This window comes from Phyllobates terribilis, unplaced genomic scaffold, assembly GCF_046119375.1.
Source record: "Phyllobates terribilis strain yellow unplaced genomic scaffold, ASM4611937v1 Scaffold_3__8_contigs__length_932513732, whole genome shotgun sequence".
Lineage (NCBI taxonomy): Eukaryota > Metazoa > Chordata > Amphibia > Anura > Dendrobatidae > Phyllobates > Phyllobates terribilis.
The window spans coordinates 358,862,937-358,889,060 of NW_027362763.1; the positions used below are offsets into that span (position 1 = coordinate 358,862,937).

Sequence of the window (26,124 nt, forward strand, 5' to 3'; positions counted from 1 at the left end):
AAGGAAAAAACTAAGGTGTGCATGAGATTTCTGAAGTCTGGTAGACGTTGCTGGTGCTGTAACACGTGGGAATATAGTCTTAAACGCTGCGGTTTTTTATGCAGCAAAAATACACAGCGTCAAAAACTCACCAAAAGCTCATGGTGTGAACATAACCTGTAAGCTGGAGCCGCGGATCCTGGGCGCTCTTATACATAGGAGCACGTGTGCAGTGTGTAGAAATGAATGTGATGCGTTTGGAACAATGGAAGCTGTGACTGAACGGGAACAGGAGGCGCAAACCGCTCCTTGCCACTAACGGCCTGAAATCGCCCAATCTAGATGGACCATTCGGCAAAAAAAAAAAAGAAAAAGTGACACTGACCGTCTGAGCCACGTTCCTCCATAACCAAACACTGGAGCACCTGGTGTCACATGTACACACACATAGATGTACGACCGTGTGTACAGAGACATGGGCGTCACAGGGGTCTATATACTAGCTAACAAGTTTGTATCACGTGACATGACCTGATCAATCAGCTGACAATTCGAGCCTCGCCTTCTAGTGCGCCTGCGCGTACTTCCCTGCCTGTCAGGTCTTGACTACTGGAGGCTGAAATTGAACGCAGCTGCGCGATGACGTAGGCACTGCGGAAAGGAGCGGGTGGGAGGAGGATCGGCCATCTTGCACTCTCCTTAGAAGCTCTAGGATTGAGAGAAGGTAAACGGGCAATGACAGACCGAATGTGTCGCGTTTGGGCGGAGGCCATTATTGTTGCTGCGGTCTGTGCCTTCTATTGCGGTGTTACACGGGTGACGGCATTTGTCACCGTCACCCGGGGACGCTGTGTGCTGGGCGCCGGGCTGCAGGGTGTGCGGGCGGCTGTCACATTAGCCGGGTGTGGTCACAGAGGCTCCGGGGTGCTCCGCCTCATGATGGAGGCAGCAGGCTGATCCGCTGCCGCCATAGCAGATAGTCAGGGATGGTGGGGCCGGTCCCCTGCACTGTACTGTGGTCTCCTTAGTACATGGCCCGGTGTGATCCTGGGGGTCTCTGTACATCAGTGTGTACAGGACAGGTGAGGCCTGGCACCAGGATCACCCCCCTAGTATGTGGGTACTGGGGGGAGCATTGTGCCCCTTAATGTCAGCAGAGGCGCCCACCCAATGACCTTGTGCTGGGAGTTGTCACTGGAGGCATCTCTGATGTCTTCCATATGATGTACCGCCAACCTGACACTTAGTCTTGGGTTTCTGGTCTGTAGGGCTGTAATGTGTGTTTAGCTAATCCAATGTATTATACACACTTAGGCCACGTTCACACATTCAGTGTTTCTAAGCCAAAACCTGGAGTGGATGATAAATACAGAAGTGGTGACTGTTTCTATTATACTTTTCCTCTGATTGTTCCTCACCTGGTTTTGACTTGCACATACTGATGTAAAATACTGACCAAATACTGAACGTGTGAATGTGGCCTAATTAGAAACCTCTAAGATCTGGAGTTATCCATGTCTGTAGCCCAGATGCTGGTATAAAGACACCTGATGCATTACCTGTAAAAATGAAAAAAATAACCTGCTCTAATTCCTCCAGCTTAAAGAGGTCATCCACTACTGTTAACATTGCCTCCATGGGTTTAAATTGTGGCAACAAGTGGTTTTGTAAATACCCTGTGTGTTCTTTATTGCCTGGGAGTGGCGCTATAGCTGGCCGCTCACTAGGCATCGCATGACCCAGTTGCTGCTGACTCTGCCATCCACTGATGTCACATCAAGTTCCGGCTGCAGCTGGGCTTGACCCAGTGATGCGCTCCCCCGATTGATGGGCTGTGGGTGGGTTTCACCGCATGTCACTGCCCAGCATCCAGTACGTGCTTGTGGCCAACGAAAGCAGAGGAGAGGGAAAGCGCGTACTGGATGCTGGGCAGTGACATGCAGTGAAACCCACCCACAGCCCATCAATCGGGGGAGCGCGTCACTGGGTCAGGTCCGGCTGCAGCCGGAGCTTGATGCGACATCAGCAGATGTCAAAGGAGGCTGCAGCCGGGGGTCACGTGATGCCTGTGAGAGGTCAGCTATAAAGAACACGCAAGGTATTTGCAAAAACACTTGTTGCCACAATTTAAATCCATGGAGGCAATGTTAATAGTTGTGGACGACCTCTTTAAATAAATGTGTGTCTGGTAGGTCTGAGTATGGATCTGTGGGTATTCACGGTCCTTTTTTTTTTTTTTGCATAAGTTTCTAATACCAAAATCGAGTCCACACATCAGAACAGGGCTTTCAGAAACCCATCTGCTTGGTGCCAAGGAATAGCCCCTTTAAAGGGAGTCTGTAACCAGAAAATGACTTTTCAAACTGTCAAAGTAGTTAATTCTGGATCGAAGTGAAATTCTGTTCATGACTCACCAGGCTCCTAATAGTTTATACGGCGCAGTAGAGAGAAGACACTGGAGTAACTTCTGCGTACTGCAGTGGGTGGGCTCTGCACTTACAGCTCTCCTGATTCCCTGCCTGTGGTCTCCTCCTCCCGTCAGAGGTGCACTGGTCACTCATTAGCATACAATATCAACTTTAGATTCTTCTAAAACAGCTTGTACCCCCCTGGCTCTATTTCCTGCCCAGCCCCACCTTCCTCTTCTTGACTAACAGCTCACAGGCTTAACAGAGTCAGGGAGCTGTCAGTTAAGCTGAGGAAGGTGGGACTAGGCAACGTATACAGCAGGGGTCCCCAACCTGTGGCTCAGGAGCCCATGTTGTATGGTTCGCGTCTGTCTGTCAGCTTGGTGCATTAGGCTGCGTGCCCACGTAGCGTTTTTCAAGCGTTTATGCTGCGGAATTTCCGCAGCGTAAACGCTTGTGAAACGCTAGGTAATCCGCACCCCATGGTCCCCAAGGGGATTCCGCATGTTCTATGCACATGCTGCGTACAAAAATCCGCAGCATGTCATTTAATTTTGCGGTAGCGCAGCGGAACTCCCGACATTGACTTGCATTGAAACGCATAGAAACCGCGACTGTACATTTCTATAAGCGGCTTCTATGCGTTTCTATGTGCGGATGGTACCCAGTTCTAGAGGAGAGGAGACTCTCATCCAGACCTGGGTACCATTGTACCTGTAAAAAAAGAATAAAATAACAAATAAAGTTATATTCACCTGTCCGGCGGCTTCTCTCTGAATGCCGGCATCGCTTGAGGACCTGCGGTGACGTCACAGTCATGTGACCGCAGGCCCTTCACCGCTCTGTCTCGCAATATGCCGGCAGCCGGGAACCAGACAGGAACGAGCGCTGCAGCACACGCCGGGGCCTCGGGGGTGAGTATAGCTTTATTTGTTTTAATTTTTACGGTTCACACTGTATAAATCCATGCTGTTTGCATGGATTTATACAGTGTGACCTAGTTGTCAAGCACTTTCCAAGTGATGCTATCGCCTGGAAAGCGCTTGTCAATCTGCATGCGAAACGCATGTGAATCCGCATGTATTCTGCAGGAAAAACGCATGCACAATCTGCATGCGTTTTTTCTGCCAGGGAGATGCAGAAATTTTCTGCTTCATTTCTGCATCGTGGGCACATAGCCTTAGCACCAGGTCTAGCAAACGATGAAGAGCAAATCTCCAGATGGTGAATTTTGTGAGTAGTCTTGCACAAAAGAGCAGATCTGAATGTGCATATTCTGGCCTTGGAGGTTTGGAGATAATTTAATTATGTAAGGATGATACTACCTGTCAGAGGAGGTGCTTGGAGCTGGATTCAACATTGTGGTGGGAGTAATTGATGCAAGAATACTGAATGCAGATATGGGAACCTTTGCATTTTGGTATACTGCCTCGTTGTGAGTTCTATGGAAAAGCTTTGACTGTCATTAAACCTGTAATGGGGGCTCTGTATGTCGCTACTGTTGGGGGGTGGGAGCTGGATGTGACTCTCTTAGACCTAAATGTGGCTTGAGACCTTCTCTCAAAGCTGAATGTGGCTTTCAAGCTCAGAAAGGTTGGGGACCACTGGCTATAGAGCAAGGAAGACTGAATATTGGGAAGTGCTTTGATGAACCCAGAGCACTTAAGGACCATTTGCATATCAATAAAATAGCACTTCTTCAGTCAGGTAATCATGTAATCCCACTAGACTCAATGTTGAGATTAGGGCTCTGTGGGGCCATATCATCACTGCCAGGAGACATTGTTCTTTTTATAACATTGGCCATATATTTGGGGTCATTGTCCTGCTGCACAATAAATTTGGTGCCAGTTTGACTCATCAGTCCTTCGCCAACCAATGCTTTATAGTTACTTTTTTTTTTTGTTTGTTTTTTTGTTTCCCCAATGCTCAGACATACGGACAAATACTTTTCCATCATGCAGTACCAAATTTATTTTTTAGCATGACACCGACCCAAACAGATCCAATGTCATTGAGCGATCATCAGCATATAGAACAAGGAGTCCTGGAAGTGATGATATGGCCACCACAGAGCCCTGAGCTCAACATCATGGACTCTGGGATTACATGAAGAAGCAGAAGGATTTCTGTCAACATCCTCAGAAGATCTGTGGTTCTTCAAGATGTTTGGAGCATCCTCCCTGCAGAGTTCCTTCAAGACCTGTCTGCAAGAAGAATTGTTAATTTGATGCTGTTTTGAAGGCAAAAGGCGGTCACACCAAATATTGGTTTGAGTTCGTTCTTTTTTTTTTTTTTTTTTCACTTTCCATTTTAATTCATAAAAATAAACTATTAACAAAATATTTGTGAAAGCATTCTTTGCCACATATTTTTTCCACACTTGCCTAAAACTTTGCACAGGACTGTCCGTGCTTGTTGCTCCTCACAATGCTTCTCCTGATTCCTGGTCTTCCCTATGTTATATTGAAGCGGTTTATAAAGTGACCACGGGGTGGATCTAGAAGTAAAATTGTATAGAATGAAGGGGTAAACTAATAAAAAAAAACAAAAAAAAAAACGGGGGTTTGTCACTAGTATGTTGTGTATAAAAGGGATTTATACAAGTCCTTCAAGGGGTTTTCATAAATAAGTGATATGAAGTGGGATAATAGCCGCTTCTATCAACCAGAATGGAGCTTTGTACAGCCTGCTCTGTCCATACTGTACACTACTTAGTTGGCACTTTTTATGAATGGCTATTGTAGCAGCAGCTAATCATTGGCAATTAGAGATGCCGAACCCCTGGTGAACAGCTGATGAATAGTTAGATTAAAAAGTGACTTTGAGACAAATCCCTTCAGAGCAAATTCACATGAGTCAGCTGTCCTGCAGAAAATATTGCATCTGTCTCATTTTCATGCAAAAAATAATGTTCTTGCTGCAGAAACAGTCACATTCAGATGAAAGGAACAGATTTATAGTAACAAACTTCTGCAGCATGCGAATATTCCAATATAGACCATTTCACATAATGTCTTATTGGGTCTATGATCACCACTGAGGAGGCAGCAGGGTAGATCCAGGTCTCTCATTGCTTCTAAATATCTGTGCGCCCAGTTCCTTTCAAGATCTGCATACAAGGGTGTCTTACAGGTCCCAATCCCTGAGATCAGTTCTAAGGGGCAAAGAACCCATATTGATTGATAATGACGTTCTGCCTTTCATGGCTGAGATAGGAATAACTACTTCTGGCTCCTGAGCCGCAGAGTTATGAATATAGTGCAGCTGTGCTTGTCTATGTTGGAGCATGAATCCTATAGAAATGAATGACATAACTTGTGGAAACTGCCAATTTGTTGTTCTTTGCTGTTTCCTTAAAGGTGTTGCGTGGTCTAAAATGACAAGTCTGCAGTCACTCTGACTGCACACTTGTGAACACTCGCATTGTGCGCACTGTGTGCTGGGAGGCTTCTCCGGTGTCGGCATCGGGAACAGTGGTCATGTGACAACAAGCATGCGATATGCATTCTCCTGACCACAGTCAGACTAGATGGAAGTGACCTTGCTCAATGCAAGTGTATTGAACGAGGTCAGAATGTGGTCTAGTTGCAGTGTGCTCGATGTGAGAGTGGCTGCAGACTTGTGAACCATGTGACTACAGACTTGTTGTCTAAGACCGGTCGACCCCTTTAACTACTATTCATTACTATAGGTGTTTTGTGAAAGGCAAAGATAGGACTAGTCCTTTAAAACAAGAGATGGGTACCTAATACCTGGTTGAATTAGGAATTCTGACACTAATTTGTACCTTTTTAACATTTGCCTTTGATAAGGGGTGAAATATGGTTACAGCTCTATCAACCACATTTTTCTTTTTGCTCAGTTATGGCAACTTTCTTCTAAAATGACGCATAAACTGAATAATACTTATCCCAGAAAGTCTTATGGCGGTCTGCATGGCAGATAACAACATTTTTATGAATATAAGGTTTCTTGGAATTGTGTGAATTCTCTGTTCTGGTCACCTTATTATCGTCTTATCATGGCTTGCAGCTTCTCGCCTTGTATCTCGGTGAACAGATGGAAGTTGCAGAAAAAAACGTACTACGGTCATTCTGCTAATACACCAGTATTCTGCTTTGGTTATGTATTTTTTTCCTTGGACGTGTACCTCCTTATGCTACTGTATGGGTATACTATGGTATGTGAATCGTGCAGCCTCTGCGTATTGGATCTTTTTTATTAACATGAACCCAAGGCCCCTATAGACAATTCAGTGCATGCACTAAAGGTAATGCAGACGTATGCGACCTGCAGCAGATGCTCAGCATGAATTAGATCTGTTGTGAACTGTATCCCTGCGCTAATATCAGATCTGCCCATCCCCCCTCACCACCACCCGTGTCTAGCATTCCAGAGTTTCTAGTCATTTTCATCTGGAAGGATTTAATGTGTTTGTTTTTTTGTTTTTTTTCCTTTTTTTTTTTGTATTCTCCATATATCACAGCTGTAAGCCCCCCTGCACACACAATCCGTGTTATATGATCTATCATTTCTGTTTTTCGACATGTAGCATTTTGTGAGCTCAGCAGTTCCGATTCCTGAGCAGTTTGCATAGAAAACAGTTTCCTCTGAAATCAGCGATTTCCCTTGAATTTCATGTGTGAGGATCTCTGCCTCTTCCTTCCTCTAGATTCTTGCAGGCAGTGCTGACTATTCATTGTTGCAGATCTGGGAAGAGACTGGTCATCAGATTGTATGTATGAAGCCTCTTCTGTGCCAGCTCATCTCTTCCACCCCCTCGTTCTGGGCTTCTGGTGCTCTAGACAGAAAGCAGGCCTAAAGAGCCGTCCTTCTGTAATAAATGGCCGTTTCCGAGGCGCCCTGCTGTTATTCATGTAATCATTTGTCACTGGAAATCTATTTATCCATATATTTGTAGGATAATTGGTTAATGAGCTGAAGAAAAAGGGGAATGGTCAGCCTTCTGTGTTTGTATGTGCAGGATTATAGACGATCACTGCTTATGTATTTCTCTTGCACTGTGAGTTTCCCGTTTCCCAGTTATCTTGACCAACCATCTAATCACAGCTTTGCCCGTTTCCAACCTTCTTTTTCTCACTTTTTCACAGGTCTGTTGTAATCATGGGAATACGAAACTGAAATAAATCCATCATGATCGGAGGACTGTTCATTTATAATCACAAGGGAGAGGTCCTCATCTCCCGGGTGTACAGAGATGACATTGGGTAAGCTGCATTCATTTTTATTTTGTATGCTTTTGCTGCAGTTATTTTCCCTCCTTTTTTTTTCTCCTTTTAAAGTGAAGCTAGTGATGATCACTGTGATCGCTCTTGCTTAAGTTTTTAGTTCATTTTAAATTTCTGGCAACTCATTTCCCCTGCAGCATTACATAGTCACAGATGAACTTGGCTCCCCCTAAAATGGTCAGAGGTTGTCTTCACATGTAGGACACTTGACATCCTGAAGGTCTTGTTTGTCAAGAATGCACATATAATAGTGGTAGCAGCAGCTGGCCTGTAATAAGGAGGAACTCCGTCCATGGTTTATACCTGCTGTTCTGTGCGTATGAGGTGGGGTATCATACATTCTGTGTAACATTATACTGGTATTTTGTTGTGTACTATCTGATGGTACCTATTGTTTCTTAGGAGAAACTATAAATGATTTATTTCTTGTGGTGTACCTCCTCATTCTAAATAGAACATACGAAATTCATATAGATAGTTGAAATGGCAAAGATTGAGGTGTATACTAGTAAAACCTGGAGGGGAAGGTGGTAAGGATTTCCAAATTAATACACAGAGCCGGAATACACATGTAGGACTGAGGGAATATTTCCCAAAATTGTAACCCCCACCCCCTGGAATTTGTCTGGCAGGTCCTTGGTTTTCATATATAGTTTTGACCTAGCCTTAAAAATACAAAACACTCTTTTGGTTGTCTTACATAGCAGGTTACATGAGGTTGAATCTGAATATGCTGATCTTCTTTCAGCCTAGTGAAGATCATTGATCTTTCATAAAAAAAATTTCCTTGACCGTTTTTTTTCTAAGCGACCCTTACGTTTCCCTTAGTTTTCAGTTTTCTAATTTGTAGTTTTACAGATCTTGCTGTATTTTGTGACAACAGCACTATGAGAACTGCTGAACCTGTGTAACTATGTTTAACTGGTTAGCTAGTGTTTTCTTGTCCCATTTCATAGTGTACCTTGTAAGACCCCTCTTCTAAGATCATCCACAAAGAAAATGTATATGTGTTAAAGCGCCCCTGTCAGCAGGATTGTGCTCAGTAAACCACATACACTGTCAGGTGGGCGCCGTTACACTGATGAATAAGATACCTTGGTTGATGAGATCCGTCTTGTGGTTCTTTTTTTAATCTTTATTTTCATTTTTTAGATACTCGTGGTTCAGGGCGGCCTTTCTGGGGGGCCTTTATCTGGTGCTCTGCTTATGTATTCCACTGTATGCATTCTGGCAGGTCACACTGCCTCCTATTTTAAATACTGACGGTGTAATTCTGTGGGTCAAATCCAGAAATTTACATGCAGCAAAATGGCTCCGCCACCTGCGCATGCGCAGTTGCATCTATCGGCAAATGAGATGTGCTACTGCACACGCGCGGGCGCCGGAGCCATTTTGCTGCATGTAAATTTCTGGATTTGACCCACAGAATTACACAGTATTTAAAAGTATCTAAAAAATGAAAATAAAGATTAAAAAAAGAACCACAAGACGGATCTCATCAACCAAGGTATAAAATTAATCAGTGTAACGGCACCCACCTGTAAACCACATACACTGCCAATGACAAGTGTGCTTTTAGCTTTAAATCTATCATTCCAATGCTATGCCCCATCTTCTAAGGGACTTGTACTTCAGCAGATCGGTTTGTACAGACTGTTACAGCACGTTCTAGGGTCTCTTCTGCATCCCCTCGCTCATGAGCATTCTCCTCTTTTTACATTGCATGTTGGATGTTTGGCATGTTGCCTTTTTCTTTTGCACGTTCCATCCTGTGTAACTGCTGAGTACAGTTGCTTAAAGACTTAGTAACCCATGGATAAAAAAGTTTCCTACATAGTGATGAATGTGAGACAGTTTTTGCTAAGTAAAGATTATTCTAAATATTAACATTTGCTGCCTCACACAAGGTTTTTTTTTTGTTTTTTAACACAGGGTTATGCATGATTACTATTTCCTTCTACCCTGCATGGCGAACAGTTACTGTACTTCTTTTCAAATGGTAGAAATTCTCGTTCGTGTTTAGATATTTTTTTAATTGGCATGTCAGACTGAGAAGGAAAGTGTGTAGCACTTTAGGACGTTCTGTCTGTTAGAGGAACAAAGTGTACTTGGAGGTTTTTTTTAATCCTATAAAGTTATGGCATATGTCTAGTATATGCCATCACTTTATGATTAGTGGGGTCTGACCTCTGGGACCCCCACCACTGCTGAGAATGAAGGGTCTGCAGTGCTAGTTTAGTAACCTGCATATCGGCTTCCCAGGCATCAGCTGTGCAGGGAATTGCAGATGACGCCATTCATAATCTCCTTTAATAAGGTATACAGATAATACCTGCCAGTCACTGTGCGCAACGTTTTTTTCGTGTTTTTTTTTTGCTTGGTATTGAGCTGTAAGCAGAGGAGGGGCATGAGGCATGGCTGCACTCCACCTTCTCTGCTGTGCGGAGCTGAGCAGCATGCATGTGAGCGGAGCATTGCTCTAAGCTGCTGCTCTTTGCAGTCTAGATGTGTCTGCAATATTCGGTGTGCTCTCCTCCTGGGTCTTTGCTACAGTGTGCTATGTTCTTCTAGTATTTTCTTTCTAACCCTTTCTTTCATTGCTGTCACTGTCCTTTTCCTTGCTGGTGCCATCTCTTTCCATCTCATCACTTCATTGGCTGCTGTAGCAATAGGTAAGATCTTACTGCTGCGACTTGCCCTGTAGTGCCGGCTGTTTGTCTCTGTGCTTGTACCTGATTTGTGCCATGCTGAAACTGTCTTAACCAGTATGTTTAATAGCTGCTTATATTGTGAGGTGCAAGGTTTTTTTTGTACTAATTGTACTATTGACTTATTCTACCTCTGCTAGAGACCTGTGGCTACCCCGCCTGGTAATGCCATTCCTACAAATGGATGTGTATTGGGTCATTAGTTGGGGCAGTACACTGACCTATTTGTTAATAACTCGGAAATTGGATTGAGCTATTATTTTGGTCTCTGGTAAGGAACCAATTGAAATTGCTGTGACAGTAATGATTAATACGATTTGATAACGTTCTTGTCTTTTTGATGATATACGTCTGCAATACCGCTAACACATTTTAAAGATCCTAATCCTCTTACTTGTTTATATGGTTATTTTATGTTTTCACTAGCATTATAAACTTGTGATAGATATTTAGAACAACTTCAACCCTTTGTCATTCTGTTCTTTTTATATATCTGTCACTTCTGCCAAAAATAACATTACTGATGATCTACCAGAAGAAAACAAAAATCTTTTAATATCTTCTATGGGGAGAGATGGATTTCTGAATTTCCAGGCCCAAAGCCTGAGGTTGCACTGCTAATATGCTAATGTCAACTTGTCCCCCTTAATTTAGGTGCAATGTTATTGGGACTTTATGTGGAGCCCAAATGACCTAATAACAGCCATTCCTAGGTCCTACCTGGCTTTGAATAGTTGTAGTTATGGGTGGATAGGGATATAACTGATGACCAATGAATCCAAAACAGAGTAAGAAAAGGTCCTCAGAGTCCTTGATAGCCAAGCACTGGTGACCAAAAAGGATTAAGTGGCATAGAAGATATTAAAAGTGTAATTTAATGTACAACTTTCTTCCCCATCACTTGTATGTAATGAGCTAATTTGCCACCTAAACAAGGAGTTTGTGAAATGTTTTAATCATTTAAATTTCTGTGTTTTATCAGGAGGAATGCAGTGGACGCTTTCCGTGTCAATGTCATCCATGCCCGGCAGCAGGTGCGCTCTCCTGTCACCAACATTGCTCGTACCAGCTTCTTTCACGTAAAGCGCTCAAACATCTGGCTGGCAGCAGTCACCAAGCAAAATGTCAACGCCGCTATGGTATTTGAGTTCCTTTATAAGATGTGTGACGTCATGACTGCTTACTTTGGAAAGATCAGTGAGGAAAACATCAAGAATAACTTTGTACTGATCTATGAATTGCTTGATGGTAAGAAGCCAAACTGTTCTAGTCTGTACTGTATAGCTTTATCTCAAGCCCTATGGCGAATAGAAAAAATATAATATGTTCTATTTCGAGTGTGAATTGTGTTTGGTCAGTGTTTTAACTACTAGTAGTAAGGAGTGTGCAGGGGTGAGTGTCAGACACAGCCAGACTCCCCACAGAGTGGTTAAACATAATCTATTATCATGTCTGCCTTCCTGAATACTATGAGGGTCAGTCAATAAGTAATGTCTCCAATTTTTTTTCTCCTTTTAATTGTCAAGAAATTCAAATGCAATTACATAGGTTGAAAACCACAACATTAACCCCTTCCCGACCCATGTCACACCGTTTGTGACATGGAAAACAGTTCGTTCCCGACCCATGTCACAGCGTGTGTGACATGGAGGGATCGCGCCCCTGCAGCGCCTGCGAGCGGGGTCGCTCAGGTGTCACAGTTGCTACTGCAACTGGACATCCTGAAGTCGACCCCACGGGGGGTGGATTAACCTTTCCCCCCCCCCCCCCCGTGCCTGGGACCCCTCCGATTGGCAGTTTCATTTTCACTTTTAGTGAAACTGCCAATCGGAATGAATTAAATATTTCACCAATGAAAATTGGTGAAATATTTAAATCTGGGCATGGCCTGATGCTTATAGCATCAGCCATTGGCTGGGGGGAGTGCCACCTCTGTCCCCCCACCCCCAGATCTGATTGGGGCTAGTGTCCATGTGATGCTAGCCCTCCAATCAGATGTGGAGGAGGATCTTCACTATGGCTAATCAAACTGCCCAGCTTTCCCCTCCGTGGAAGCTGAGAAGTTTGATTACCACATCCAACTTCGACCCCAGAGACCCGCCAGCGATCCGTCGCTGTCACCGCCGGTAATTATTTCCCCCCTGTCCGATTTTAGCCCCCTCCCCCCTCTAACCAATTTCCTACCGCTCCCTCTCCCACGTCTTCATCCATCGGCTGCTGCTCTCCTTCTGACAGCCGGTGTACGGTGATCACAGGCAGCAGCAGGCTCACTGTGAATCCCCTGCGCCTGTGATCACCGATCAGTCCTTAGTAATCACCAGTCCCCAGTAATCACCCCCCCCCAGTCCCCAGTAATCGCCCCCCCCAGTCCCCAGTAATCATCCCCCCCCCCCCAGTCCCCAGTAATCAGTCCCCAGTAATCGCCCCCCCCTTTCTGCCCCCTCCTACGCCTTAGCACGCCCCCTCCTGCGCCCCGTGTGCCTGACAGTCCTCACACGTGACTGCTGAAGGTTACACCAAGCACTCACACCCACACACATGTACACTCACACTATAATAAAGTTTTGATTTTTTTTTTTTGATTTTTTTTTTTTTTAAACACGCACACAAAATGTCCCACCCATCCCGCTCATGCCAGTCTAGGGCGTACTCAGCTGAGGAGGCTGTCAGGTTGGTGTGTGTGTTGTAGTGTATGTGAGGTTGTGTGTGTGTGTGTGTGTGTGTGTGTGTGTGTGTGTGTATACACTACACTATACCACACCGCACACCAACCTGACATACACTACACAATTTGTGAAGCACATGGGGGTGCTCACTATGCATCTAGATAAGTTCCCTGGGGGGTCTAGTTTCCAAAATGGGGTCACTTGTGGGGGAGCTCCACTGTTTAGTCACATCAGGGGCTCTCCAAACGCGACATGGTGTCCGCTAACAAATTGAATGGAAAATCGGCTCAAATTGTTAGCCGACACCATGTTGCGTTTGGAGAGCCCCTGATGTGCCTAAACAGTGGAGCTCCCCCACAAGTGACCCCATTTTGACAACTAGACCCCCCCAAGGCACCTACCTAGATGCATAGTGAGCACTTGGAACCCCCAGGTGCTTCACAAATTGATCTGTGAAAACAAAAAAGTACTTTTTTTTTTTTTTTTTTTTTTTTTTCCCCAAAATTTTCTTTTAGACTAAATTTTTTAATTTTCACATGGGTAACAGGATAAAATGCATCCTAAAATTTGTTGGGCAATTTCTCCTGAGTACATTGATACCTCATATGTGGTCATAAACCACTGTTTTGGCGCATGGCAGGGCTCAGAAGGGAAGGAGCGCAATTTGACTTTTGGAGTTAAATTTCCATTCAAAAAGTGAAATGGCGCTCCTTCCCTTCTGAGCCCTGCCGTGTGCCCAAACAGTGGTTTATGACCACATATGAGGTATCAGTGTACTCAGAAATTGACCAACAAATTTTAGGATGCATTTTATCCTGCTACCCATGTGAAAATTAAAAAATTTAGGCTAAAAGAAAATTTTTGTTGGAAGAAAAAAATGAACATTTTAATTTTTCTATGTTGCTTTAGTTCCTGTGATGCACCTGAAGGGTTAATAATCTTCTTGAATGTAGTTTTGAGTAGCTTGAGGGGTGCAGTTTTTGGAATGGTGTCACTTTTGGGTGTTTTCTGTCATGTACACACCTCAAAGGGACTTCAAATGTGATGTGGTCACTAAAAAAAAATGGTTTTGTAAATTTTGCTGGAAAAAAGATAAATTGCTGATGAACTTTGAACCCTTCAAACTTCCTACCAAAATTTTTTTTTTTTTTTTTTTTTCAAAATTGTGCTGATGTAAAGTAGACATGTGGGAAATGTTATTTATTAACTATTTTGTGTCACATCACTCTCTCTGGTTTTGCAGAATAAAAATTCAAAATTTGAAAATTGCGAAATTTTCAAAATTTTTCCCATATTTTTGATTTTTTCACAAATAAACGCAAATATTATCGACCTAAATTTAATACTAACATGAAGCCCAATATGTCACGAAAAAAGTCTCAGAATCGCTAGGATCCGTTGAAGTGTTCCAGAGTTTTTACTTCGTAAAGGGACACTGGTCAGAATTGACAAAAATGCCAAGGTCTTTAGGGTCAAAATAGGCTGGGTCCTGAAGGGGTTAACGATTTATTTGTCACTTTTCAATATAATCTCCATCCATTTCCACAGTCTTGGTCCACCGTTTAACAAGGGCATGTATTCCAGCATGGTAAAAAGCATTATTGGGACCCACCGTGCACAAACTTTTCTGTATCCCAGTTGTCCAATAATTTTCATCACACTGCCTTTACTGAGGCCGATAATGCCACACAATTCATCTGCAGTCACCCGGCGGTCACCACGAATGATGTCATCGACTCGCTGAATGTTGCTTGGAGTCACTGCTTTTACTGGCCTGCCACTCCGCATTTTGTCAGCCAACGGTGTGTTACAGCGACGAACCCATCGTCTAACAGTACTGACATCCACTGTTGCATCACCGGACACATTTTTCAGTCTCTCATGAATTCGAATGGGCGTTTCACCTTCTGCATGCAAGAATTCAATCACAGAACGTTGTCTAATACGAACATCGATGTCAGCCATTTTGCAAACTGATGCAGTCCTGCCACCTGTTGGTGCAGGAAGTTGCAATTGCTGTGGATTGGAGAAGAAGGTTTGAGGAATTGTGCCAAATTCGAATATTTAACATAACTACCTTATTTAAGGAGAAAAAAAATAGGCATTACTTATTGACTTACCCTCGTATGTACACCTGCTGAGTAAGCCTTGTAAATTCAATGTATAGGAAGTGCTGTCAGTGCATGTATGATAAAACATGAAATTGTGCCTGGTCAGAACAAGGGGGTAAATTTGCCTGGTCCTGAACTGGTTGTGTAGGAAACTTGCCCTTTGATATATTTTAGTGTTTATACAGTGGGGGAAATAATTATTTGATCCCTTTGGTGTTTTTGTAAGTTTGCCCACTGACAAAGACTTGAACAGTGTATAATTTTAAGGGTAGGTTAATTTTAACATTGAGAGATTAGAATATTCAAAAAAAAAATCAAGAAAATCACATTGTATATATTTTGATATTTATTTCTCAGTACAAAATGCAAAAAAATATAAGTATTTGATGCCCTACAAACCATTAGGAGTTCTGGCACCTACAGACAAGTTCGACGCTCCTAATCATCTTGTTACCTGCATTAAAGACAGCTGTCTTACATAGTCACCTGTATAAAAGACTCCTGTCCACAGACTCAATTAATCAGTCAGTCTCTAACCTCTACAACGTGGGCAAGACCAAAGAGCTTTCGAAGGATGTCGGGGTCAAGATCATAGACCTGTACAAAGCTGGAATGCAAACAGCATGGATTTATATACTGTGACCCGAGAGAATGTCAAAAAATAAATATATACTTACCCTCCGATGGCCCGCGCTGACTTGCTTCACCATCCCGGCTGCCGGCAGCGGTACACTGAAGGACCTGCCGACGTCAGCGTCGCGTGACCCGTCACATGACTCGGACGTCAGCACATGTCCTTCATTCCATCGCGAACTGCTGCCAAGCAAGGAGGAGCGCACCGCGGGCCGCCAGAAGGTAAGTATATATTTATTTTTTATTTTATTCTTTTTTTTTTTTTTACAGTTTTCAATGGTACCCAGGTCCGGAGGAGAGTCTCCTGTCCTCTAGACCTGGGTATCATCCGCACATTAGAACGCATGGAATGCGCATCTACATATACAGTGATGCGTAATCCATGCGGTCTAATGCAAGTCAATGGCGGCGAAAACGCAGCACTTCCGCAAAATAATTAGTAGTGCTGCGTTTTTTTCCGCAATGATAATCCGCAGCGGAAATTTTCGCAGCATGTGCACAGCACATGTGGATTATCATTGGGGAACATGGCAGGCCTTCTACCATGTGTTTTTTAAGCGTTTCTGCAGCGTTTTTGCCGCTGCGGAAACGCTTAAACGCATCGTGGGCACACAGCCTAAAGGTGTAAAATCCTGCAGTGCCCACAAGGTCCCCCTGCTCAAGAAGGCACATGTGCAGGCTGTCTGAAGTTTGCCAATGAACACCTGGATAATTCTGTGAGTTATTGGGAGAAGGTGCTGTGGTCAAAGGAGACAAAGATTGAGCTTTTTGGCATTAACTCAACTTGCCGTGTTTGGAGGAAGAAGGATGAGTACAACCCTAAGCACATCGTCCCAACCGTGAAGCATGGTGGGGGGAAACATTATTCTTTGGGAGTGCTTTTCTGCAAAGGGGACAAGACGACTGCACCGTACTGAAGGGAAGATGGATGGGGTCATGTATTGCGAGATTTTGGCTAACAACCTCCTTCCCTCAGTAAGAGAATTGAAGATGGGTCGTGCTGGGTCTTCCAGCAAGACAATGACCCAAAACATACAGCCAAGGCAACAAAGGAGTGGCTCACAAAAGAAGCACAGTAAGGTCATGGAGTGGCCTAGCCAGTCTCCAGACCTTAATCCCATAGAAAACTTATGGAGGGAGTTGAAGCTCCGAGTTGCCAAGCGACAGCCTCAAAATCTAAATGATTTAGAGATGATCTGCAAAGAGGAGTGGACCAAAATTCCTCCTGACATGTGCGCAAACCTCATAATCAACTACAAAAAATGTCTGACTGCTGTGCTTGCCAACAAGGGTTTTTCCATCAAGTGTTTGTCAGAGGGATCAAATACTTATTTCTCACTGCAAAATGCAAAAAAAATTATCAAATTTATACTGTGATTTTCTTAGACTTTGAAAAAAACATCTCTCAGTGTTAAAACTACCCTTTAAATTAGACTGTTCATGTATTTGTCAGTGGGCAAACTTGCAAAAAACAGCAAGAGATCAAATACTTATTTCCCCAACTGTATATACATTTTTTTTTTTTTTCTCTTTTGTAATAGAAATCCTGGATTTTGGCTACCCACAGAACTCTGAAACTGGAGCTTTGAAAACCTTCATTACTCAGCAAGGGATTAAAAGTCAGGTAACAAATATCTTATGCTTCTTTGGAGGGGTGGGAACAGATATGTACAGATGAAAAGATACAAGCTAGGTTGCATCTGTTGTGTGTTTTATTAATTTATAGGATACCCATACATCCTAACTAGCACCCAGAAAGTAATTGAGGAGCTAATTTCTGAGTTTTTAATTTAACCACAAACAAACCTATTCTTGTGAAACTGAAATTTTGTTTCTCCCTTTTCCGCTACCTCCCCATTAAAATATTGTTAATTTTAAGCAAAATACAAAATGGCATTCCAGAGCTGTAGAGGAGAATAGACGCTCCGCAGATGTATAGCAGTGATCAGCACTACAGTAATGTCTTGACTTGTTCTTTATATCCCTTTTTTTAAATGTGTATATTAATCTGGTTATCAGGGTCTTGGTGCTGTCTGGTGTCTGCTTTTCGTTGTTGGATTTGTAGTTTGATGCACTAACTGCTCTCGCCTGCCTTTAGTTGCCACCCTAGACCTTAACTTGACTTTTCTTGTTTTTATCCCTGCGTTTCCTGACCTGCTTGTCCGTTCTTCCCATGTTTGCCTACCGTATTGCTTCTCCTCTGCTTCATGTGGCTGGACATGTAGCATCAGGTAGGAGTGAATGGGATAATGCTGGTGATCTTCTGGGGGCTTCTAATTCTATTTGTCTCACAGGCACTCCTTCATATGTCGGAAAACTGGGTTTGTAAAATTAAGGGAGTTCACCAAATTTGTCATAAATGCCAATTTGTTGGGAGACCCACCTCTTCGCCATGCAAGGTGGCCACTGCTTGCTTGGCACTTTCTGCAGTTATAGATTGTAGCTGGGATCTAACGGGTAATGTTTCTCCTTGTGAGGAGTGACATGCCTGCCGTGGTATGTCACTGAGGAGACTTCTATGCCATGCTTGCTCCTCTGGGAAATTAAATATGCAAATTGCCTCTTCTGAGAACTCTAGTGCCACCTATTGAAAGTAGCAATCCTAAAAGTCAATATCGACCCGTTAACGAGTCTTGCGATATGACTTAAACAATTTGCATATTTAACTTCTCAGAGGAGCATGCATGGCATATAAGTCTCTTCACTCTGACATACCAGACCTGGCATGTCACTCTCCACAAGGATAAACGTTAGCCGTTAGATCCCAGTCTTAAGCCTATAACCTAGCAAAATCTCATACTTTGCACTGATGAGGGGCAACACCCTGAAACAGTGTCTGCAAATTGAGATTCTGGTTTGGCTTTTATCTTATGAAATACCATTATGACCTGAGATGGGAATACCTTTCTAATCCTAACCCACACAGTACTCCCTTTTTTCACTAACAACCCTCTGTTACTGTTTTACACATTATATGAAAGAATTCCCAAGTTCTCTACTCTGTTCAGAGATCCTTCACTCTTGGGAATTTCCAGATAACATTGTAACTTTTTATTTTTCCTGGGTTCCGTCAGACCAAGGAGGAGCAGTCTCAGATCACCAGCCAGGTGACTGGTCAGATTGGCTGGCGACGTGAAGGGATCAAATATCGTCGAAATGAGCTGTTCTTGGATGTTTTAGAGAGCGTTAACCTACTAATGTCCCCTCAAGGTCAGTAGAGTGAGGTGCAGAGTTGTAGGTTTGTAAGAAGTATCTGTGGCGCCAACCTGACTGATTTCTCCTTCTCCAGGGCAGGTACTCAGCGCTCATGTGTCTGGCCGGGTGGTTATGAAGAGCTACTTGAGCGGTATGCCTGAATGCAAGTTTGGAATGAATGATAAGATTGTAATTGAGAAACAAGGCAAAGGAACGGCTGACGAGACCGGCAAAACGTGAGTTTGGGGAACCACTGTGCTTCTTTCTAGGATTCCTATGTGCACCAGATGCATTTCATCATTATCTTTGCAAACACTATCACAGATGTATGAAGGCAATGTAACCGAAAAACTTTGTCCACTGCAGCCAATTACAACACAACTTTTATTTTAAGAGCAGTTCAACCCTTTGTCATCAGACCTTTTGGCCTATATGACCAAATAGTGATCTATCTATATCCTGACAGTGTTTGACAGCCTATCGGGCCCCGCCTCAGGCAGTGTCTGATTGGCTTAGGGATGTTAAAGGCCATTGTCAGGCCTCCTGTAGCCATAGCAACCATCGGCACCCCCTCTTTCGCATTGCGGGGGTGTCGACAGGGTGATACAGATGGCAAACTCCTTTTGTCAAAGTCCATCACTGATAATGGCATGTGAGGGGCTAAAAGTCCTGGGATTTGGTGGTTTGTCTGGTCTTGTACACCAGCAGCCAGCTCCTGCTGCAGACTGCATGGGCACAACTCCCGAGCTTGTGCCGTCTCTTTGATGTAATTGTACATTGAAGGTGATTTTTTTGCAATCCAATCTTGGACGGCAAATTATTATTTTTTTTTTTTCATTGCTGCCACAAATCAGTTCCTTTCATGTGAATGGGTTTATCTGCAAAATATGTATGCATTTCTGCAAAGCCTGTGCAGATGAACAGCACTTGTGCATCAAATATCCCACACGTTAGTACAACCCAGTGTTCACTGTTTCTTGGATCCTTGATGTGTTGCGTTTTGTTTTTAATGGCTATTTTAAAAGTAGTTTTTTTTTTTTTTTTTGTGGTGTTCTCAAGGGGAAAACAATCCATTGCTATTGATGACTGTACATTCCACCAGTGCGTTCGGCTCAGCAAGTTTGATTCGGAGCGCAGCATTAGCTTTATTCCACCCGACGGAGAGTTTGAACTGATGAGGTAAAATGCTCTTGGTCCTCATTCTGTTGTGGGTAAGGCCCAGAGTTGATATCTATTTCGCATAAATGTTTTTTATCCAGCTTTTCCATTCATGCAACATCTGTTAAGTTTACTACAATTTACCTTTTATACAGTCTTGTAATGTGCCAATAATTTTCATGTGTGTTGCAATTTAAGCCATGACAGCTTTTCTGCTAGGTCATGCCCTGTATCCAGAAAAAGTGGATAATGTGGTGCAAGTCATGTGGGAAAAACAAAACAGAATTCTGGTGCGTATAATATGTCTGCTGTATTCTCTTAACAGCAAATCTCATCCTATTTAGATATCGAACCACAAAAGATATAATCCTTCCGTTCCGTGTCATCCCACTGGTTCGTGAGGTGGGGCGTACTAAATTAGAGGTGAAGGTGGTCATTAAATCCAACTTTAAGCCTTCCCTGCTCGCTCAGAAAATTGAGGTACGATATTCTATGGTGTCATAAGTACTATGAGAAACTTTGAGAAGGTATGTTTTTAAGTGTTAGTTAGTAGGGATTAAGGAGAAATCTCAACATACAAAACAATTGAGTATACCTATACATCACTTTACCTATACATGGTTTGGTTTCTTTCCTAATATTCTGTTGCACATGCTTAAGTAGCTGATTGCTCTACAGGTTCGAATCCCAACACCACTCAACACAAGCGGGGTGCAAGTCATTTGTATGAAGGGGAAAGCCAAATACAAGGCCAGTGAAAACGCCATTGTCTGGAAGTGAGTGATTAGAATACAGTTTTTAGATTAAATATTTCATTTGTACTCCTATATTTTTGCTGTTAACTCAAAGTAGTTATCTTTTTAAAAGGGTTGGCCCTGAAAAACACTTCTTGCCTTTCCAAAGGCTGGTTAAAAAACATTAAAATGTTAACACCCCTCCCCTCACTGCTTACTGCAGCAGGGAACAGAAACCCTTTTTAGGGGTGATTGAAGGGAGGGTAGTGCACATGACTGACCGCCCATCCATGTATTGTTCTCTGGAATGGGAGCTCAAGCTCAGGGGCCCAGTTTTTATTGATCGGTGGGACTCCCTATATATAATGCATATGCGCAGTGTTTTTGTTTTCTAGTGGCCAACCCCTTTTTAGATGTATGTAAAATCCAGTCCACAAGACTTTAAAGTAAAATTGTTGCCAAGTCCATTAGGTTCTGAAAAAAGCCTCATTCACACAGCCAATTTTCATGACATGACCTTATTGGCATGTTTGGTCTACAAATCGGACCAAATTCAATTAAATCAGCACACTTATGGCGAATACAGATGTGTGAATTCAGCCTAATACTGTGGTATAAACCAAATTTGAGGAAGAAGGAAATTAACACTGGCTTTTTACTACTTAAAAACCCACTTATTTTTAGAAAATTAACTTCTTTTTTTTTATGCGACTTCAAGTATAATGCTGTTGACCTCTGTGAGGTAAGCCTTTTGACCTGATTTTAGGTACATTGTTTCAGCTAGTTTAGCTTTAAAGGGGTTTTTACCATGAACAAAACATTTTAATCAACAGATCTTGGAATAATAATAAGTTCCCTCTATTGGATATGATTTAAAAAAAAAAAAAAATGCCATTGCGGAGATAATCTTATAAATGTGCCCCTGCTGTGTACTGTGTAATGGCTGTGTCTGACTGTGCAGGAACATGGTCTGATCATACCACATCTCCTGGGCAGGGGGTGAGAAAAAGATAGAATTAGCTGTGTTCCTCTGCTGACTTTTCTGTGAGGTAAAACATTGTTTTTCAGCAGGCAGGGAAATGTTTTATCTCACAGGAACCAGCAGCTGCGACTCCATGCCGTCCTGTACGTATCCTATTTTGCTTCCTTCCCTGCCCAGGAGCTGTGGTACGTTCAGATCATATTCAGTTTCCATATTTGTGTTTTCCATTTCTCTTTTATGGAGACTCAAAGAGGTTAAGAAAAAAATGAAGTAAAACCTAGGAAGAGTCCTTTTGCATTTTGATCAGCTGCAGATAAGCATGGCATGTTGTAACCCATCTTATAATGCTTTATCACTTAGGATTAAACGGATGGCTGGAATGAAGGAATCGCAGATTAGTGCTGAGATTGAGCTCTTGCCGACCAATGACAAGAAGAAATGGGCACGTCCTCCTATTTCCATGAACTTTGAGGTAAGGCAGGACCTTTGTAGGATGATGCGAGGGTGAGCTGAAAATGAAGACATTGCCCTTGCTAAACAGCATGCGTGGGTGTTTTTATATGGCAGCGCTAGTCTCCTTACTGTTGATGCTGGCTTTACTTTTGGCATAGCAATGCATCCTATGAGGACACTAGAAAGTATCTGTTACTGCAGTCAATGTATGCAAGATGTAGAAGATTAACATTCGTTTGTTTGCTTCCCTAGGTCCCCTTTGCTCCGTCCGGCCTCAAAGTTCGTTACCTGAAAGTGTTTGAGCCGAAGCTGAACTACAGCGACCATGATGTGATAAAATGGGTGCGATACATTGGCCGCAGTGGAATCTATGAGACACGTTGTTAATGCATCGATATGTAGAGAGGAGGGAGCCACTTCCATTGTTAATGCTGCCCCATCACACTACATTCCGATGGGGTGACCCCAAGTTACAAACGGGAGGCAATTCTCTCAGGCTCTGAAGAGTGGAAAATGCTCCTTACTTTCTTGCTTCTTCCGCCCGACCATTACAGTCATATGGCTCATTAACCCCATTCAGTCTGGAGGCTCTGCACAGATTCAGCTTTGGAAAGGTTAACCACAGTTAGAGATCTCCAGTTTAAGCAATCTCCTTGTCCACCTTGCTGCTATGTGGTTTTATGAAAACCCTTCTTACATGCAGCCGCCCCCACCTTGTATACCACCATACAGTCTGTGATATTGCTGGCAGATAGTATTTCTGAATAGTGTAGTGCTTCCTGCACGCTTCCCATCACATCCCTCTTACCTGTAGCTAGCAGCGTCATGTTTACTGTGTCCAAGTATTTCTGTTTGCCATTAAACTATTAACGCTGTCGCAGGCCAGCTCAAAAACAAGAGGGCAATGCTGAGTTCTGACATCAATATATGGGACAGAGAATCGCAGAAAGATCACTCTGCTTGGAGGGGGGGTTACTTCTGTGTTTTTGAGGGGTTTTGTCTTCAATGTTTATGACCAAATCTAGGGGAAAGGGGTCATTTGACGCTCCTGGGGGAGGGGAGGGGCCCTTTCCCCACTTATTTCTCAGTGAAGAAGAGGAGGAAAAGACCATGTTATAAACGTCACACAGAATTTGTCATGGAGTGCAAAGAAAAAAACAACATATCACTGCCAGTGAGCAGTCACTAATCCTAAAGCAGCAAGGATGGGATCCTGTAGCTACCACTGATGTGATTTGTGTGGCCCTGTGACCTCTCTCTCGTGTCCCTGTACTCCTTGTGCTGTGATTTGCTCTGTTTTTTTCTTTGTGATGGTCGAATCATAAACCTAATAAACAGTGTAGAAAATGAAGCCGTTGACTGATTTATTGAATTTTTTTAAATTGTAAATTAGAAATGTTACCATTAAACAACTGTACCACATTAACTTATTCTGCAACAATTCCTCAAATAGGTCATAAATATAAAAGCCCAAAAGATTTACCTGCATCGCCTTCTCTTTTAATTATGAGAACAGACAAAAGAAATGAACTATGGCCCCACTTCATCAGTTTTAAGGCAGAACTCTGCAGTAACACTTTTAAAGTTTGCAAAATTTTTGCATAATGTGATGATGCTCCAAAAAGATCTGACTTTGCATTTTCACAAATCTGACTTTGCCAAAGTGATCAGAGTTGGGGTGGGACTGCGATCCAGCAACACCCGCTCATCTAATTCATGACTAGGTGTGATGTACCTTACACTACAAATCTTACTCCAGTAAGATATGTGGCAAGATGCATGCCACTTCTAATACTCTCCTGATTCATTAAGAACAGTGTGCCCCTTAATGAATCTTGCGCATCTGACGCCATCATGCCTCCTGATCAAGACTGGTGTGAACAGTGGCATTCTTGATGAATAAGGGCCCATGTCCACGCTGCACTTTGCAAGCATTTGATTAGGGTATGCAACTTTAGGCTACATCCATACTTGCTGATCTGATCCTATTTACATCCAGGCAACACAAGCACCATTCTGTATGCAGCAACAAGCATCGATGTTTGGAAAATGCCCCCTTTTGTGTAAAATGATGTCACTTAATGGGGTTCTCTGGTGATGTTTCAGTCACTCTGTGAGACTGCAGACTTATGAATCTCCCCAGCACAGGCACTGTGCGCTGTGGGGATTTGCCGGTATGAGACCCGGGACTGGAGGGTATATACAGTACAGACCAAAAGTTTGGACACACCTTCTCATTTAAGGATTTTTCTGTATTTTCATGACTATGAAAATTGTACATTCACACTGAAGGCATCAAAACTATGAATTAACACATGTGGAATTATATACTTAACAAAAAAGTGTGAAACAACTGAAAATATGTCTTATATTCTAGGTTCTTCAAAGTAGCCACCTTTTGCTTTGATGACTGCTTTGCACACTCTTTTTTGTTAAGTATATAATTCCACATGTGTTAATTCATAGTTTTGATGCCTTCAGTGTGAATGTACAATTTTCATAGTTATGAAAATACTGAAATCTTTAAATGAGGTGTGTCCAAACTCTTGGTCTGTACTGTATGTGTTTATGCATACCCCCGGCCTGTGGGCGCGCGCTCGCTCTTCATACACTTGTATTGAGCGAGGCTGCGCCTTCTAGTCGGACGCGTCCACTGGCCGTCGCCTCGCTCAATATGTATGGAGCGAGGCGGTGCTGAATGGCCAGGGATATGTATAAGGTATACATAGCCTCTGGTGCCGAATCTCATACCGGTGAATCCCTGCAGTTCACAGTGCCTGCGCTGGGGGAATTTATAAGTCTGCAGTCACACAGAGTGTAGACTTATCACTTTTGACTGGACAACCCCTTTTAAGGGTGTCTCCTTATCCTCTTTTCAGCTTCCCTGCCTTTCTATTTGATGGGGGTGGTGCTCGTGTGTGATTGACAGTTTGGACCAACGGCATGGTTGCAACAATAGCCCAAACCCTGCGCTCTTTGATGCTGCGAGCAGAGGCAGTGTTGCACTGAGGTTGGGCAGATTGAGAGCGATGAGTGCACTCCAGTGATTAGGACAGCTTGCTTCTGAGCAGTGCTTCCAAGCGCTGTTGTGTAGCTTGTAAAGACTGCAAATGTTCAACCACCTACGTAAGAAGTAGCACACCACTTTAAGAGTGGACACATTTTTACAAAGCAAGTAAATTGCAAAGGTGCTTGATTTTACATGCACTTTGCAGTTTTACCCAGTAAAGAAATCGAGAATAGCTTTTTAATGGATGCAGACAGGAGGACATCACAATAATTCAAACGGGTCCTGTGGACAACAGGATAGATATGCAGTCTGTCATACCAGAAATGGTGCGGGGTAAAAACGTCTCCCGTCCTGGACTAATTTCAGCAACAACAAAAAAAAACAAAGGTAATTTGCATAACATACAGGATTGATGAAGTTTTGGGGACAAAATGGAGTAATGTTTTCAAGCCAGGTAGATTATGCAAGCGAGTGAAAAGCACAGTGATTTGGGGAAAAGCAGGCAAAAAGGCTGTGTCTAGACGAGCTGCTCAACCACTTTCTATTGAGGCCTCGACATCCAGAACATTGTTATGTTTACGTCTGATCATTCGTCATAATTGACCTCCATTTATTTTTCACTTTTCTCCTGAACTTATTATAAAAGAATAAAGAAATCATGTTCGTAAACCAGAGCCTGCTGCAGCCTGGAAAGTCTGCAGCACATGATCCCTGCTGTTCAAACTGCATCTACGGCCTCACCAGTACTCATCACTGATTTTGAGGCAACATTTAGCAATCCATATGTCTAAGGACAGGAAAGCTGCTTCCTCCTATTTGATACCATCGCCTACTT

The 26,124-nt window shown here is 43.1% G+C and overlaps 1 protein-coding gene across 2 annotated transcripts; it reads left to right on the top strand.

Annotated features, from left to right (window-relative positions):
• Window positions 1-547: 547 nt before the first annotated feature.
• Window positions 548-23,630, top strand: AP2M1 (adaptor related protein complex 2 subunit mu 1). Of its 2 annotated transcripts, none has more exons than XM_073675315.1 (11): window positions 548-703; window positions 7,502-7,618; window positions 11,330-11,595; window positions 17,299-17,381; window positions 18,832-18,967; window positions 19,047-19,188; window positions 20,012-20,131; window positions 20,455-20,590; window positions 20,789-20,886; window positions 22,187-22,298; window positions 22,532-23,630. In XM_073675315.1, the coding sequence occupies exons 2-11, from the start codon at window positions 7,545-7,547 to the stop codon at window positions 22,664-22,666; spliced, it is 1,302 nt and encodes a 433-aa protein (XP_073531416.1). In that variant the 5' UTR covers window positions 548-703; window positions 7,502-7,544; the 3' UTR covers window positions 22,667-23,630. The 2 variants fall into 2 exon arrangements, with proteins under 2 accessions (XP_073531416.1, XP_073531417.1); XM_073675316.1 differs by lacking the exon at window positions 548-703 and adding an exon at window positions 7,278-7,413.
• Window positions 23,631-26,124: the final 2,494 nt, after the last annotated feature.